Source organism: Podarcis muralis, chromosome 6 (genome assembly GCF_964188315.1).
Source record: "Podarcis muralis chromosome 6, rPodMur119.hap1.1, whole genome shotgun sequence".
In the NCBI taxonomy this organism is placed as follows: Eukaryota; Metazoa; Chordata; class Lepidosauria; order Squamata; family Lacertidae; genus Podarcis; species Podarcis muralis.
The window spans coordinates 68,747,558-68,765,322 of NC_135660.1; the positions used below are offsets into that span (position 1 = coordinate 68,747,558).

The 17,765-nt window shown below is 43.4% G+C and overlaps 1 protein-coding gene and 2 pseudogenes across 2 annotated transcripts; all 3 read right to left on the minus strand.

The window, feature by feature from the left end:
- Window positions 1-250: 250 nt before the first annotated feature.
- LOC144328103 (E3 ubiquitin-protein ligase TRIM15-like) lies at window positions 251-1,717 on the minus strand (annotated as a pseudogene).
- LOC114597243 (zinc finger protein RFP-like) lies at window positions 1,716-2,655 on the minus strand (annotated as a pseudogene).
- A 3,408-nt stretch (window positions 2,656-6,063) lies between these two features.
- SAR1A (secretion associated Ras related GTPase 1A) lies at window positions 6,064-16,065 on the minus strand. 2 transcript variants are annotated; one of them, XM_028729579.2, is made up of 7 exons: window positions 15,920-16,065; window positions 12,952-13,026; window positions 11,943-12,062; window positions 11,154-11,219; window positions 9,840-9,943; window positions 9,313-9,444; window positions 6,064-7,203 (listed from the first exon to the last, which is right to left on the minus strand). In XM_028729579.2, exons 2-7 carry the CDS (start codon window positions 13,007-13,009, stop codon window positions 7,087-7,089), a joined length of 597 nt encoding a protein of 198 aa, XP_028585412.1. In that variant the 5' UTR covers window positions 13,010-13,026; window positions 15,920-16,065; the 3' UTR covers window positions 6,064-7,086. The 2 variants fall into 2 exon arrangements, with proteins under 2 accessions (XP_028585412.1, XP_028585413.1); XM_028729580.2 differs by lacking the exon at window positions 15,920-16,065 and adding an exon at window positions 15,272-15,401.
- Window positions 16,066-17,765: the final 1,700 nt, after the last annotated feature.

Below are 17,765 nucleotides of genomic sequence, written 5' to 3' on the forward strand. Positions count from 1 at the left end.
AAGATCCCGCTCCTATTGGCTGCTCTGCCCGGGCAAGCGAGCTGCGGTTGGCTGCAGCGGCTATTGCTGCGGACGTCCTCCGCGATTGGCTACTTTCCGGCTCAGCAGGAAGATTTCCTGGCAGGATCGGGAGCTGGTTGGTTGGTTGGCTTGCCTGCTCAAGGGCGGGGGCGGGGCTAGGGGGAGAGCCTCCCAAGTAAAGCGAAGCCGTGATTTCATAGGATTGTGGAGTTGGGTGGGACCCCTGGGGGTCATCTAGTCCAACCCCCCTGAAACGCAGGAATTTTTTACTCAGGAGTAAAAAAGCACATATATTTGCCATGCCAAAGCCTTATTGTTCCTTGTGTCACAAATGGGTTAAGTAAAGGGGTGTGTGTGTGGGAGATTTAACTGGTTGCCTTTGCTCTCTTACGGGAGAGGCTGGATGGCAATCTATCACGGCTGCATCAGTGAGGTTCCTGCCTTGCAGAGGGCTGGACTAGAAGACCCTCAGAGGTCCTTCCCTTCCAACTCTGCGATTCTGCAATCATCCCACAGGTGGTGCAAGTAGACTTAAACTACTCTTGAATTTGTTGAAAATAAATTACATTTATAATCATACGCAGGTTTATTTAATATTTTTTTCTAAATCTACTACCTTTGTGAATTTTGACTTTGCCCACAAAACTGCATAGAACAGTACTATATTCTCCATAATTTTTTAATGGTTTAGCTAAGCTTGCTATCATTGAGTAAATGTTTGTCTTTTCATAGAATTGTAGAGTTGGGACCCTGGGGATCATCTAGTCCAACCCCCTGCAATGCAGGAATATGCAGCTGCCCCATATGGGGTTCGAACCTGCAACCTTAGCATTAGCACCACGCTCTAACCAACTGAGCTATCCAGCCATCAGATTTAGATTCTTTTTACCGCTTTAATTTTACAGAAAACTGGCTATAGTACCGTTGTACTGATAATGTTTAAAGTAGCACAACAGTTGTAACAATATGTTAAAGGTTAAGTAGAAAATTATCAGACCCATAAGTAGTAGCAGTTGCCAGGACATCACCATTTTTGCCTCTACATGGCTTCAGGCATTATTGAAATATCGCAATGTTTATTTTGATGTTGAAAAGCAGGTATTGCCCAGCCCTAGTACTGATACATCGCCCAGGCCTAACAGCCATGATTCCCTCCTCAGGGACAATATTCAGCAGTCCTTTCCTCTTCACAGATTCTCTGGCCACACCTGCAGCCACACCAGGAAGGTTCCTTGCTCACATCCACTGTCTACTGATGCTTCCCTGATGTTAATCCTTGAGAGCCAAGCACACAGTGGGTGGGGTTAAATCTACCAGTGCTGTAGGACAGCTCCCCGTGCAACAGCTTTCTGACTGTCAAACACAATAAATTGAGTGCGAGCTGTTGCGGGGTCCAGCATCACATTCTCATTTATCCACTTTTGTTCAGTCAAAGTCTCTCTCAACTTCCTTAGTTCACCATGCAGCGATGCACTCTCTCTTTGGAGAATTCCTGATGCACTGCACTGAGCTTTGAAGAACTGGGTGGAGAAGGAAACTGAAATTTGCCCCCATTGCACCTGATATTTCCAATATCCTGCAGCAACCCAGCTAGAAACTCCTGACACTTTGGCTCCAGCTCATTGATTAGGGTGCTGATAGGGGAAATCTCAAAAGGGACGCGGGTGGCGCTGTGGGTTAAACCACAGAGCCTAGGGCTTGCCGATCAGAAGCTTGGCGGTTCGAATCCCCGTGACGGGGTGAACGCCCATTGCTCGGTCCCTGCTCCTGCCAACCTAGCAGTTCGAAAGCACATCAAAGTGCAAGTAGATAAATAGGTACCGCTCCAGCGGGAAGGTAAATGGCGTTTCCGTGTGCTGCTCTGGTTCGCCAGAAGCGGCTTAGTCATGCTGGCCACATGACCCAGGAGCTGTACCCCGGCTCCCTCGGCCAGTAAAGTGAGATGAGCGCTGCAATCCCAGAGTCGGCCACGACTGGACCTAATGGTCAGGGGTCCCTTTACCTTTACCTAGGGGAAATCTCAGAAAATTAAGCCACATGGCTCTTCTTCCTCCTTCCCAATCCAGCTGGGTTAACAGTTGTTTTTCTTTCTCAAGAAACTGGTGGAGCTTCTCCAATTCCAACACAGGCTTTTGCTTCTCAGCTTCGGTTTTTGCCGGAAGATCCTAACTTGGCTTCCCTACATCTAATTTAAATGACAAAATCTTGTGTCTCTCTTCTTCCAGAGTTTGCAAACAGTGATGTATTTTCTCCTGGTGAACTGGAGCAGCTTTCTCTATAGGAATCATGCTGTGATCTTTATGCACCCTGGACCTGTTGCAAACCACGCAGATGGATGTTTGATCGTTTTTCGCAGAGCTTCAGGGGTTCCTGGTTTCTCTTGCACAGCTTTTGTTCTCCTTTGCTTGCTGCATGCCGCACTGCATGGCCAACTCTTTGATATTACACAGGTGCCTGATGGGCTGGAAGTTCTGCCAGGGAAAGCGCTTTCTGCAATGCAGGCAGGCAGAACACATTTGCACTAGGCCTTTTGCAGCACTGGGCAATGCGGTCCCAGCAGAAATTGCGCCCGCAGTCTATGGCCATCATTGGGTTCTGAAAACAATGCAGGCAGATGGAGCGGGTGGCTTCTCATTTCAGGTGTTCATGTTTATTTTAGTTCAGAGGCTCATGCAGTGTCTTGAGAGAGGGGGAGATAGCTCAGTCGTAGAGCGCGAGGCTCTTAATCTCGAGGTTGTGGGTTCAAGCCCCACTTTGGGTTAAAAATTCCTGCATTGCAGGGGGTTGGACTAGATGAGCTTTGTGGTCCCTTCCACTTCTATGAGTCTATGAAATATAGACATTAGCTGTGGAGGTACTCTGAATCCACTCCCCATTTTAGGAAGAACTTGCTTTAGAGGCTTTAAGTCGAAAAGACTGTGTTTTATGTTTCCTCCCTGCATGCCTGTCAAACTGTTTTTACTCACCTCCCATAAATTCTCCTCCCCATCTCCTTTCATACTTGTATTTTTATCCCCTGCCTTGAAACTGTCACATCTCCCTGCCATTATTTAGTTCAGTTGCTAATTGTCTTATTAAAAATTATTTTATCTCTCTATACGTAATTCCTTTCAATGCCTCTGCTGAATCCCTTTTTTTTTTGCAGAGAAGGGAGACCTCTCTGCCTCCTGACTTCTCCGACTCCATTACTCACCCATGCTGGCAGTGGGTCCAGCTGCAAAATTACAGCCCAGCCAGGCTGTTGCTAGGCAACACTGGTTTGCACCAAGCACGTGCACAACTTTCCTTATCCCCTGCATTGCCTAGCATTGGCTGAAAAAAACAAACAATTTCCTAATTTTAAAAAAATGCAAGATGTCACACTACTACTAGGAAATTAGAGCAGTAGATTCTATTCAAGATTCGCATAAACATGTCCTTTCTTGCATTTCCTCTTGCTCTTAGATATGCATGCTTTCAAGCAGCAGAGCAGGTTGGGTAATCTGTGTGCCATATCTGCCACAACAGAATATAAGGAGCTGCTTGAGGTTGCAAAACGGTTACCGCAGTCTCTTTACCCATCAAGTTAGTTAAGGTTGGGGCAGGGAGATTCTTGTGCCGGCCTTCCCCCAATATGGCCTGGGAGAAAAGGCAAAACTTTTAAAGAAATGCACAGAATGAGATGGTTGCAAGGATCTTACTCAAATAACATGTATGCGATGAAGACAATGGCCTATTTAGACAGGTGATTAACTCTTTTCCTTGCTTTTTTACTAGGGGCTGTGCTCCTACTTGCTCCCCCCCCCATGCAACTACCAAGGTCTCTTTTCACCTTCCCTGCCATTTCCAGACTTCCTCCCCTCTCTTGTGCAACCCACACCCAGTACACAAAACAACTGGCAACGTCACCTCCAGATCTTCCTCCCGCCCCCTCAGCTGCAGCTACTAAGCACTTTTTTCACCTTCCACCCAGTTATGAAAGAATGTACATCTAAGAGCAAAAGCTGCAAGAAATAATACTTTTTTTTTTGCATTATCTTAAATAGAATCTACTTTAATTTTCATTTTTATTCAAATGGCCACTTAAGTAATAGTAACTAGCTGAAATATACAAACAGAAACTGTACCAGTTATACGCTTGTTCAGGCTCTATTTCTGTGTTAACTTCTGAATCGGGCTTTAACCTGTTAATGAATTTTCAATCTCGTTCTTTTTAAGCAACTCCACATGCAGAAAGGGCTTCCTTTTCCTTTATAGGTTTTCTTCTGAACCAACCAGCTAACTTAAACATGCTTCAGAGCTTCAGTTACGTAACTGAACATATTTGGTGGCTAACACTACTATGTGACATACTTTCTACTACCTTCAAGTCACATTTTTTTTTATTAAAACCATTTATCTAAAATGCCATTATAGATCAGGAACTGTACACCTTTTATCACTAGTTTATTTTGTGAGCATATGAACTTCTAACGTATTAGGATTATGGCCAGACTCAGTCCACTAAGTGTGATGGGTTGTTCTTGTTTTTTTTTATTAAAAAAACTTTATTAAAATGTTTTGGATACAGACAAACCTTCTCTGCAAACATGTTTCACGTTTCCAGAAATGGGAAGTTAAAACATTTTGCTAACAGAATGACATGTTCTCTCGCCTTCCAATCTGTAATCCAGTTTCTAAAGTATATATTAAACTTTATATCCATACATTGCAAGGAGTTAAGACTTGTCTAGTGACAATACATGGCAAGGCGGAGGGGGGAAAAGGTCAGAGCTATTCACAAGTGCTTTCTCCAGTGGTTGAGACACCACCTTCATAGAAAACTATGCCTCTACTGGGCACAAATTCTATAGCTCTGTTCACTGGGGTCTTCCCTTTAAGCATGGAACTGGAGTATGTCAATTCTGGTAAGGGGTTACCAGGTCGCATATTGTTTCAAGAACAATTCCATTAGCATTCCTTGAATGTAACATCCAACAGGAGAACTCTAAGTGGTCAATACTGGAGATTCAAATAATGTAGTAACTGATTGGTTAAAGTCAAGTGTGTTTGCATGACCACTGTAGTTTGACGTGGTTCTATACACCTCCTTGGCCACACAGTCATAGGCACGGTGGCCTGGGGAGATATTTACAGATCGAAAAGCTTCTGCAAAATCAAAAGGCTTCACAGAGACAAGATTAAAAGAGAAATCAATGACGATGCTATATGCAGCCATTTTTGGTGAAGACACTGCAAATAGGTCAAGAATTACAAGTATTCTATAAGTGGAAAGAGAGCCTTATTGATCCTGATCAGACTTCTAGTTATGCTTTTCAGGAATAGTTTACTGTCACACGCTTCTTTCTAATGATGGTTCAGCTTAAACTACTCTGGGAGTACCCCAACTGTATTAAGCTTTACAAGTCAGATGCATCAACCGGTGCAATTTAAGTGTACCATGTCAGCAATACATTCTGTTCCTTTTGCTGGCAGAGAAAGTGTAAATTTTCCTGTCTTTACAGCTGCATTACATGCTTCAGTGGAATCCATTAAGTGTTTGGGTAAATAGCAACACATTTTGACACGCCCAAGCGCTGAGTGAATGTGGCAAAACTCAGAAGTTTTTTTTAAAAAAAACCAAAACAAAACAATTTTCACACCACCAGCACAAGAAACTGGAATTTCAAACTATTAATGGCTATGTTAAGGACTTATTTCCCTTTCAAAGATTTTGATGCAGAGACAAAAGGTGCTAGATCACAGGAACTAACAATCAAGTTTACCTAAAGTCCTAGCAACAGAGTGCACCTTTCAGCAGAAAAAGTGCCTATGGCACAAAAACAAGAGTTCTTCTGGTGTTTTGCCATTTTGCATTTCATCTTCTGTAACAAAATTTAGCACACAAGTCACCCCAAGAGTTTTCAGACTCTGAGCCACCAATCTCTTGCATCTATCAGTGAAATACACTGCCAGCGAGTATTAAAATAATTTCAGCTAAAGCCCCATCATACTCCTTTAAAGGAGACTGATGTCTACTTGTGGTTTCTTTAAAATGGAAAATGAAGATGTCTAGGCAAGTAATGAAATTTCAAACACAAGCTCTGTTGAATATAAAAGAAACAGGGTTAGTTTACATTAACAGCATTATGATATGCATTTGGTGGAAAAATTTAATGCTACAATAACCCAACAAAATAAACTCATGATTTCTACTGCATTTTTTTTCCAGCAGTTGCCTGCAATGTAGAACAAACCATATCACAAGCCTGAGACAACTGTTCCACTGCTGCTGCAGAGAAGGGGGATAAGAAGACTGCCGACAAAGGAAGTGGTGGCAACTTTGAGAGGTGGGCTAAGGTGATTAACCGCATTTCAGACTCCTATGCATAATGACATGGAAAGCTAGAACAAGTGTGTCTGCATGTGCGTTCCATTTCCCTCCCCAACTAAAACCCCTGTAAATTAAAGAAAACAAATCATTGCACAAGTCAGTCCCAATAGCACCATCTTCATGATCAAACAGTGTGACAGCACAACCATCTTTCTGTTCACTAAGCCCATCTTTCTGTTCACTAAGGATTATTAATATCATGATAGCTGGTTCAGTAATTTGGGATCTCTCTATCTAAATAACATTTAAATAGATTAATAAAAACCCTATCGAATTCTGGCCCAAACAAGATGAATGCTAACTTAAGAAATCTAAAGGGACACCGTTTACATTAAACACTTTCTTTAAAAAATAGAATTGCTTTTTCCAAAGTCAATTGGCCACAGTGGTGAGACAGGTTCTCTTTTCCAGCCATTCAGAGCGCTGTGTGCAGTTTTGCGTTCCAACTCACCAGCCCCATTGTAACTGAAAGCCATGGTTTCCATGGGAAACAATGGCAACTGGAAGTGACAACAACCTGCACCAGTGTGTAGAATGTTATCTCCCAGACAAAGGGAAAAGAATTGTGTCACCACTGTGATATTGGGTAAGTGAAGACAGGAGTCTCTCGGTCATTGCCAGTATGCGGTTGGAGAGCCTTCCATGTTCTAATAGAAAAGTCCATAAGGAAGCTGTGAACAGGATCAGTCCAGGAGTAGATTTCTCTCCAAGTATCAGTCAATATACTGCGATAGCCAACGAAAACCTTCACCGTAGCCTTGCCTCTTCAGTACACTGCACATGAACACTTCCATGGGACGTGTGTTCAAGTCCTTCTGTGGCACATTCCCCTAGAGTCAAACAAGAATTCATTCACAGAGACTCAGTTGCGGAATTCTTAAAACAGTAAAAGAGTTACGCATGGCTTCAAACACACACAAAACTTTCTTAAAAATTAGGGGTAGGGAACTTCCGAGCTGCAGGTCATGGTGCACTGGGGTTTAAATTTGGCCTGCAATGCCATTTTTTAAAAACACACCCACCTGCCAATCAACCGACAACACTCCAACAGGGGGGGTGGGTGTGATCACCTGATGGGCAACGTTTGATTCTATGTTGGCTGTGTTCCCCTGTGTTCCCCTGTTGGGAACTGATGTGTACAGCCAAATCAGCAGGATTTAACTCACCCTCATCAGCTCGTGAGTAAGGTAAATTCCTCCCCAGTTTGGCATGCAGTCTGGTGCAGCCAAAGCCCAGTGTAGGGCTGTCTGAAACCCCTTTTGCAAACAGCTGAGCTATTTTTAATTGTAAACATTTTAAATTGTAAATTTCACAAGTATATTAAATTGTATTTTTGAATTGTAAATTCTACCTTGACTGAAACATAGTATGCAGTACATAAATGCAAGAAACAAAAATAAAATTTGCAGTATACCCATAGAGGTCAGGCAAGCATGAACATATGCAACACTTTTTAAAATCTGAGTATATCTATCAGCCAGCAATGTTTTTGTGTTTTTTTACGTACAGTCTATGTAAAAATAAATGGAAACCAACTGGACAACAAAGATGGCAATATTAAGAAATCACTGTATGCAAAATTCAATCTCCTAAGGCATTACTATTGACCTGAAAGTTGCTATTCTCCAATAAAGGAACTTCAAATGGAGACTCAAGCAGAAAATGGTTAAATCAGAGAAACTTGATTCGATTAGTTTAGGCTTTAAATCTAGATAATGCATGCCCTTTAGTAGGCATTCATTAACACAATGACTTAAGGCTTCCTATGTTATTAGTAACGATTGCTGTTATGAATGATCATGTATATATTTATGCTTTACTAGATTTGTCACACTAGATTTGTCTTTGCCCACTTTTTACAATTCTCTCTCTACACCCACGTATATATGTACCCTCCAACTGAAGGTAACATTTCATGCAACTGATGAAGTATACCAGGAAAGCTTATGACACAATAAATCTATTAGTTTTTTAAATGTCAGGCGATTTTGTTGTTCATCTCTTTTTGGGGAAGCCGGGGGTTCATATACAGTGGTGCCTCGCAAGACGAAAATAATCCGTTCCGCGAGTCTCTTCGTCTAGCGGTTTTTTCGTCTTGCGAAGCAACCCTATTAGCGGCTTAGCGGATTAGCGCTATTAGCGGCTATTAAAGGCTTAGCGGCTAAAAGGCTATTAGCGGCTTAGAAAAAGGGGGGGAAGCGGGGAAAAAATCGCAAGACTCGCAAGACGTTTTTGTCTTGCGAAGCAAGCCCTTAGGGAAAATCGTCTTGCGAAGCAACTCAAAAACGGAAAACCCTTTCGTCTAGCGGGTTTTTCGTCTTGCGAGGCGTTCGTCTTGCGGCACACCACTGTACTATACAAGATTGGTCATTTCTAACTGCACATAAGAGAAAGAATTCCAAAAAGGAGCAAATATACCAAATAAAGCTATTCTACGAAAGCGAGCTCTTGCAGTTCTCCTTGACCAATTGTACTTTTATTATAGATTTGACTAAAACTAGCCTTTTACTTAACAAATTGCCTGGTAGCCATTGGTGACCAGGAATTACATGGTGAGCAAGTGGGCTGGTGGAGAGGGAGGGATCTCGTTTTCTTCTTCTGCTAGAGTTCTTTGTTTCTGCACTGGCTGAGGAAGAAAGGCAGTCAGCCTGTTTCGTAGAAGGCAATTTTCCCCACTAGTCTTTAAAGAAGTTTCTCCTCTTCCTGGGCTAGCACAGAAACACAGCCTACTAACCTCTTTAGTAGGCTAGTAAAACTACTAAGATGTACTGAAAGCCTGTTATCTGTCCTTTTCCAGTATTTTAAAAGCCATTAGAACTTCAGATTTCAAGACTTGGATCTTGAAATACCACTCTACTGAGAGAGCTTTTAAAAGGATATCAGTCTTGCAATACGGTATATCAATTTCCTTATTTTTATGAGCAGCTTTGACTTCTTACCTTTCCTGTGGTCTGCCCGTAAAGCCCAAAAATCTCTCGCAGCTTTTCCTCACTGATAGCTTCTGGTCTGTCAATTTTGTTACCCAAGATAAGAATTGGCACATTTGATATTGTTTCATCAGTCATTAGTGCCTAATAGGAAAAAGAGAATTACATGTGCGTCACAATGTATCTGCAGCAATGATTCTCGATAAATCCCAAACAGTTTCTTGTCTATTATCATACATAAAATCTTTGCACTACTGTACAAAGTGAGGCATCACGGTAGTTGCACTTGACTTACAGTGAAGTCCTACAGAAGCTTATTGAAAAGTATGTTCGGGCCTAAAACTGTTTCTAGAACTTAGATGCTTTAACTACTACTGCCTTGTTTTCATTCTCCACTTTATATTTATTAGATTTTTCTCATTATGACACCTCTTCTCTTTCACACAGTCTTAAGATCCAATTCTTCAGGTGACAGAAAGGAAGAGAGATTCTATACAGGCTCCAACTGGTTGTGTAAAACTGGGGGGGACGCTACATACATTAAGCTCCACTTTGGACTCCAAAAGACGTGCATGATCTGCGCAGTCCACTAAAAAGACAATCCCATTAATCGCTGGTAGATAATTCTTCCAAACACGCCGAGCTAAAAGGGAAAGAAAAACATTTTTATAAAGATAACACAGCCACCAGCTGCAATACCCAAGAAAGGCAGAATTTTGGTCATGAGTGTTTCTTGACACATTTTCAAATTCCAGCTTGCCATTATAATCAAAGTCAACAACGTCACTAGTAGCTACTGCATGTGCTTATCTTTTTCCCTGCAGTGCAGGGGATGGACTAGATGACCCTTGGGGTGCCTTAATTCCTTTAATTCTATGGCAAGTGCTCACTTCACACCTATGCTCAGTAATTTAAAAAGTATACATTATGTAAACTAGCTTCAAAATTTCAGTCCTTCCACATTTTCAGGGCCATTTCTTGAGGCCAACTTGTTCTGCTTTAAAAACCGAGCCACATTTTATCTTCATGTGGTTGTTTCTGCAAGAGCTGTTTCCGTAAGGAGGATTAGAATGGCTATTAGCCACAATAACTATGTTCCACCTCCTCTACTGGAGGCAGTACCCCTGTGGATACTAGCTGCTAGGAGTCACAAGTGGGGAGAGTGCACTCAGGTCCCGTTTGCAAGCATCCTGAGGCATCTGGTTAGCATGTGTGAGCACAGGATGCTGGACTAGGTGGGCTTTTGGACTGACTTAGCTGCGAGTTTCTTTTCATGGTGGATGTTGCTATAACTTAAAGTATCACGATATCCCCAGAACAAACAAAAATTGTATTTTTAAAAAAATGCACAGGCTTGGCTTGTATAAAAATGTGTTGTTTCAAACTCCTCCCCCACAAAGGGAAGTGTGGAGTAAAGACCCAAAGGTTTATTTTGGGTGTGTGGGAGTGGTGAAAGGGCACTCTTCGTTTCAAGTGCCCCCCCCCCCTTGAGAACAGGGGTTGTCATATCATTCAAAATCATGCAAGTGTGGAGCCAAGAGGGAAAAGTATGGTTCGAGGAGAAAAGCATGGGAACAAGAGGTACACAAACTCGAGCTTGTGATCCAAAATTCATGTAACAATAAACCGACAGCAAGGAAAAAAACAATATAAATTGATGGGTCACCATGCCAAGTAAATTTGGACTTTGGCGCGGGGCAGTCACCATACCAAAAAGGTTGAGAACCATGATGGCATCATCATGACCAGCTAATTAAAACTCCCAGTTAATAATTTGCTACATCAAAATAACCAGCACCAAGACAGAAACACTTATCAATCGCAAATCACAAGACGGGAAATGTTGCTTTTACCTTGTTCATGGCCACCGAGATCAAAAGTTGTGAAAGTCATTCCTGCAATTGTCAGTTCTTCTGATGCTGCAGCAAAGAAGGGAAATATTTTATGAACTCCAGTACTGGTTGGTTGTACTGTTTCTCTCACATATAAAAATCCCTGCATCTAAGAGAAGCCATTCAGGACAAACCAGACTTTAAAAGCAGGGGTGGCTAACCTGCTGCCATCCAGATGCAGTCCAATGACAACAGCAGCAGTTCCCATCATCACAGGCCATTGGCTGTTTGTGGCTGAGGAGCTGGACTCTAGCAATGGCTGAAGGGCTAAGACCCTAGCCTTAAAGCACCACCTAAGTCTAAAATTACTTTCAAATTCTTCAAATGACATGGAATTATTTTTAATTCTAGCTTATAAAAATTTACCAGGTATAATGTGCATTTAATGACACAGTTCCCTATAATCTCTTACTAGTTTTTTATAAAATTATTAATCGTTACAAAAGGCTTATAAGCCTTACTTTTCAAGGCAATGAGAACTGCTATTATACAACTTTTTTAAAACATACATGCTAGGCTCTAAGTCAGGCATGGCCAAACTTGGCCCTCCAGCTGCTTTGGGACTACAACTACCACCATCCCTAGCTAACAGGACCAGTGGTCAGGGATGATGGGAACTGTAGTCCCAAAAGGAGCTGGAGGGTCAAGTTTGGCCATGCCTGCTCTAAGTAGTCTAGTAACATACAGTAGCAATTTTTTTTTTTAAATGACCTTAATAGATAACACCACCCAAAGCTATGTAAAGCTTACTTGGATGCAGGGTAGGCACATGTTGACCCAACCTGTCGTCCTTAAGCATGTGCAGAAGAGTGGTTTTGCCTGCATTATCCAAACCCAAGAAAACTAACTTTCCGGACTTCTTGTATAATCCTGCAGAACAAAAAAGCAGCGTGTAAAAAGCAGCATGTTAAAAAAATGGAATAAGATCACTGGATCAAAGTAAGCTGTATAATTAGAATAAATGGATCTTGAAAACTGTATCTTGAATATCCATGCTACCTTGGGCACATTAACAGATGCTTTTCTACAGAAAATTGCCAGTGCTACTAGTGGAAGAAGGGAGCATTTGTGGAAGGGCTGAGCTTTCTAACTTGTACAGTACTGAAATTAAGACAGACTACTTCCTCTTAGGTACTATACAAAGTAGAAGTCTTCTGTTTTCATTGAGTGTTGCCGCTTGCCCCTCTTACCCAGGTTTTTGTGCCCTTTAGTCTCCTAGAATTGTAAGCTATGGTGTCTCCACCCTTTCCTTGTAATTGTACAATTACTTCCATATAGACTCCAATACATTTGGTGAAGTTAGCCAAGAGGGAAAAGGGGAGAAGGATCATAGCTCAGTACAACATGTGCTTTAAATATGGAAGATCTCAGATTCAATCCTTGGCATCTCCTGGTGGGGATAGGACAGTTTCCTTTCTTAAAATCTGAAGAGCTGCAGCCAATCAACTAGAGATGGGACTGCAAAGTAGTAGAGGCGGGTTAGGGGAGTCTGTAGAATTTTGGCACTGCACAGGGTGCTGCTGAAATTTGAGACCCACTGTAGGTAGCCAGTTTTAAGAAATAAAAAATTAGCAAGGTCTCTAGGGCAAATGAGCAAAATGACACATTCAGAATTAGAAAAGCCAGAGGGGTGAAAATGGCATCAGATAATGTGCCACCACCTCTCAGTTCCTAGTAGCAGATTGTGTGAAAACCAGCAGTTCAGATGTTAACACTAAGCCGAAGAGAACTGTTCATAGGTGAACATTTGAAGCCTTACCTAGAAACTGCAGAACACTGCTGAAGCCATTGTAGATCCATTCAAATATGAATGACATTGTGGGAGATCAATTGCCTAGGAGAAAAATAAAAGCAATTGTTTGTCAATTTTGGCTATATACCAGAACATTTCAGCTATCATAATTTCCTATGAACTAGAAAGTTGCCATTTAAGAAGGACCAGCAGAAAAACAAAACTGAGTGGTAGCTATGAAGATAGCAGGAACAAATCAACACTTCCTCCCTCAAGCAGGGAATATAAGTTAAACAGTTTGCACAATGGCTCCTATGTTTTCAACTGACTCTCTGTACCAGCATATTTGATATGCATAGCAGGTTACTCTAACCCCATATGAAGTCAAGTTCTATTCTTAGTAGAAATGTTACGAGGTGTCTTCCTGAAGCTTCCAAATATATATTACTTCTTATGCAAGACTTTGAGTGACAGCCCCACAAATCACAAAAAGAAAATATAGAAGAGAAATTAAACTGATTTCTCTTGGTTGGGAGCCTTTCATTTCAGGCTTATGCACCAAAACAAGTCTTTAGCGGTCTTTGTAAAGGGCTAACAAGTGCCCCAACTACTATATAGTTGTGGATCCCCTGCCTTGTCACTGCATATGGTGAACACAAATAAAGGTTCTCCTTCTGCAGCGTGTGTTTAGGGAACACTCAAGTAAGCAAGGTACATAAGCTACTGGCATCCATTTCTCTCAGGATACAATGGAAGAATGTATGGATACACATACATCTTAACTGAGGGTGGGAAAAGTTGTTCCTTGCTTTAGTATGTTTCATAGCAGGTGAAACATGCCCCATGAAACACACAATAACACTCACTATGCTCACAAATGTTCTTACAAAGAGTACCCATGGATACCAATATTAAGGCCGTTTAATTGGTGCTCAGACATCTTCTTCGGTTCATCTAATTCCAAATGGATAACTTTTAAATTTCTAATGTATTTATAAATTCAAAAGCATGGAATCCAAATGTTACAACAAAACTACTGCTTGAATTACAAGAGGGAGTGGAATGCAAAGCAAAGGCTACAGGGCGTACAATTTGGCTAAAATTGGGAGGGGGCTAGGGTGGGGACATTTTCCTCATAAATTTGAACACTGAACAAGTTACCCACCAACTTTTCTGTCTAAAGTCTACCATTACCAGATAATAATCCTTCCTTATTTCAACACAGCTACACAAATAGGATGCCATGAATTCCAAGCTTAATCAGTCAGTGCTCAGCCCCATAAACAGACTGATGCCAAGAAAAGGTTCTGAAGTCTGAAGCAGTTAACATTCCTGCATTACAGGGGACTGGCCTAGATGACCCTTGGGTTCCCTTCCAACTTCTGTGATTCTGACAACAAAACTATTGTCAGCATTACAGAGTGCATTTGCCGTTACTACTAATAAACTAAATGAACTTCCATGACTTCTAGGATAGAGGGCATAAATTCCAGAAAGGCTTATGGCTCAAAACATTTTGGTTATTTTAAAAATTACCTGTCAAACTATTCAGTTACCTGGGGGGGGGGGAAGTATTTTTAACATAAATTTACAAAGGTTTCACCAGGGGTTCCCATACCTGTGTCTCCAGCAGTTTTTGGACTACCAATTCCCATCATCCCTGACCACTGGTCCTGCCAGCTAGGGATGATGGGAGTCGTAGTCCAAAAACTGCTGGTGACCCAAGTTTGGGAAACCCTGGGTTACAGTACACTCCCAAGAAGAGAACAGCATCACTCATCCCTTTATCAAAGCTCACATAAAATCCAAATGCCAAGTCTGGGTTGCCATCTTTTACCCCTACCCCTTGTGACTAACCAGATTACATAATAACCAGAAACCCAACAGGTGAACAGAATTCACTTGCCACGAATTGGGAGCCTCCCATATATTTCTTTAAGGAACGAAAGTGCCTATGAGCAAAGGGATAAAGTTGGCAATCCTACAGAGAGCAAGCTGCCTTCGGGCAAAGCCAAAACCAAGGATGAGTAGCGGGTGGGCGGAATAGAGTGCTAGCAGTTCCGGCTATTCAAACCAACTATAACCTTACAACCCAAGCCAGCAACTAGTTGGAGGATAACCAGGGTGGCAAGCCAAAGACCCATGCCTCTCCCTCCCGCCCCCCACAAAAAAAATGCACAGGTGTCACCCTCATTCTCAAGAGAGGGGCACAGATTGCCATTTTTTGTGTGGGTGGGGGAGAGAGAGGTCACTACTCCACTGTTTCGGCACTCCCGCTTTCCATCCCCGATTTTACAACACCGGTTTAGCATTACAACACCATTATTAGTATTAATACCCCACCTACCCTTTTTGTTTTTGAGGAGGGGAAGGGTGGAAATGAGAAAGGTGGGCTGTCAGCAGCTGAGCCTTGGGGACTTCGGGGACCCCAAAGACAAATAAACTAAAGGAGAACGACGGAGAGAGTTGAGGAGGAAGGAGTTGAAGAGAGAGAGAGAGAAAGAGAGAGAGAGAGAGAGAGAGAGAGAGAGAAAAGAAAGAAGAGGGAGGCAATCCCGGCAAGCCACGTAAGAGAAGGAAAAGGCTCTTTAGCTAAGGCCGAGTGAGAGAGAAAGAGAGAAGCGGTGAGCCGGTCCCGAGAGGTCAATGGACAGGCGGAGAGAGACACAGGCACAAACACACATCCATTATATTATAATAATTATAATATATAATATAATAAATATAATATAAAATATAATTATAAATTATCCGTGGGAGAGAGAGAGAGAGAGAGAGAGAGAGAGAGAGAGAGAAGAGCGGCTCCCTCCGGCTTCGGCCTCCTCAGACCACTCCTCCCCGCCCCCACCTCGCCTGCGTGTCACTTGCTCGCTTCCCTCCCTCCCTCCCTCCGTCTCGGCCGCCCGCCCGCCGGCCCAGGCCCAACGCCCATCCCGCGCCGCAGTCCCCGCGTTCCCCCGCGGCCTCCCTTCGCCCAGCGGCGCCTCCCTGTTACCGGACTGGGCGGCAGCAGCAGCCTCGACCAACGACGGCGGCAAGCGGCTCCGACGGCTCCCCCTCACCCCTCCGCTCTCGCTCCTCAGCCGCCAGCGACACGCCGGAACTACGTAGCATCTCCTCCCTTCTCAGCGGCAGAGGCTACTTCCGGTGAGGGGAAAATGGGGCGGAGCTGGAGCAGAAGGCGGAGACGCCGCCGCCGCGCTGGCCCTACGCGCTACGTGTCCTGCGGGAGACGCAGTGACGTCAAGGATGGCGGCTCCGCCCACCGGGTGTCCGAGGCTACGAATCCTAGAATGGCAGCGTTCGAAGGGATCCCCGTGATCATCTAGCCCAGCCCCCTGCAATGCAGGAAGCTCCAATGTCTGGGGGCGGCGGCGGGGAAATAACATCCCATCCAATATGAAACCATACCGGGCTTTGTTAGCTGGGATAGCTCAGTTGGTAGAACATGATGAGTCGCTTAATCTTACGAGACGTGGGTTCAAGTTTTGTGTCGGGCAAGAGATTCCAGCATTGCAGGGGTTAGATGACCCCCGGGGTCCCTTCCAACTCTATGATTCTATAATTCAGTTCGGCTGTCTATGAGAATGTGAGGAAGGTCCCTGCAGCTCAGTCACCCTTCCCATTGCGGCATGCTGCTCTTGCGGTCGCTGCGCAAGTGGGAGCAGGGCACGAGCGCAGTAGCTGTCTTGCCCACTTGCGATCCCCACCCCAGCATTGGGTGTTTCCGAAGCTGGACGCAGCCACTGTGGCTAGGGGCCACTGACAGGCTTATCCTCAGGGAGTTTTAAGCCTGTTTTAAAGCCTTCCCACTTGGTGGCCATCGGTACCTCTTGCAGTAGCGGATTGCTTGATTTATGTGCTGTGTGAATTTCTGTTGTTTCCCTCAATCTTTCAGTCTTGGAAGGCTGTGGATTCTCCATGAGAAAACTCAATATTCGATTAGAAAATAAAGATCTGAAGCTTTCTCTCTTTTTTGGCCTGGTCGATTATCTAGCATCCATCCATTTGCTTTTTGCAATGATCCTGCACTGTGCGTCTCAGGCCTCGCCAGCCTTCACATACACAGCAAATGCTGTTCTTTCATATTCACTATCAAGTTCCACTCGAAACTGGATCTTTAACAGTATCAGGGCTTGGCCACACTTTTGCTTGTCTGAAGCCTAGAAAGCATGAGTCCAAGCAAATTTGCCTTTGCCCTGCAAGCCCGGGCAAATCTGCTCTTTAGTACTAAATTGGGACAAACGGCTATCTGCAGAAAACCCAATTGCTAACTGTTCTGATTGAGCACTAAACTGTAGGCTTTCACATGAGAAAACGGTGGGACAAGATTTGGATGAGCTCTCCCTCTACATTTGCTTAGGCAGAGGGCCTTTGTGGTGCCCACCCTGTGGGAGGCCCTCCCATCATATGTTAAGGAGATGAGTAATTATATAACATTTGGGAAAGATCTGAAGGCAGCCCAGTATAGGGAAGCTTTTGAAGGCTTTACTATGTTTTTATATATGCTGGAAGTCGCCCAAAGTGGCTGGAGCAACCCAGTCAGATGGGTGGGGTACGAATTATTTTGGACTGCATTTCCCAGTTTAATGCCCACTCACCCACTTTTGAGAGATCCTTTGGAGTGCCTCACAACTCACCCCAACTCTAGGTCATTTATGAATTAGTGGAAAGTGAGAGCACCTTATACCAATCCTGGAGGGGTGTCAACTTTCTACATCCCTCTGTGGGAAGAAATGCCCATTTATTCCTCAACCAGTTACTGATCTGTAAGAAAACACGGCTGTGGTGTCTTTCTCTTCCATCTCAACTGAGCTTGCCCTACACCACTATTTACTTTT

Coding starts and splice junctions, on each gene's coding strand:
- SAR1A (XM_028729579.2), bottom strand. CDS start 13,009: ATGTCATTCATATTTGAATGGATCTACAATGGCTTCAGCAGTGTTCTG. Junction 11,220..11,942: donor TGTGCCTACCCTGCATCCAA/GTAAGCTTTACA, acceptor TCTTTGCTGCAG/CATCAGAAGAACTGACAATT. Junction 7,204..9,312: donor ACGGGCAGACCACAGGAAAG/GTAAGAAGTCAA, acceptor GTTTGACTCTAG/GGGAATGTGCCACAGAAGGA.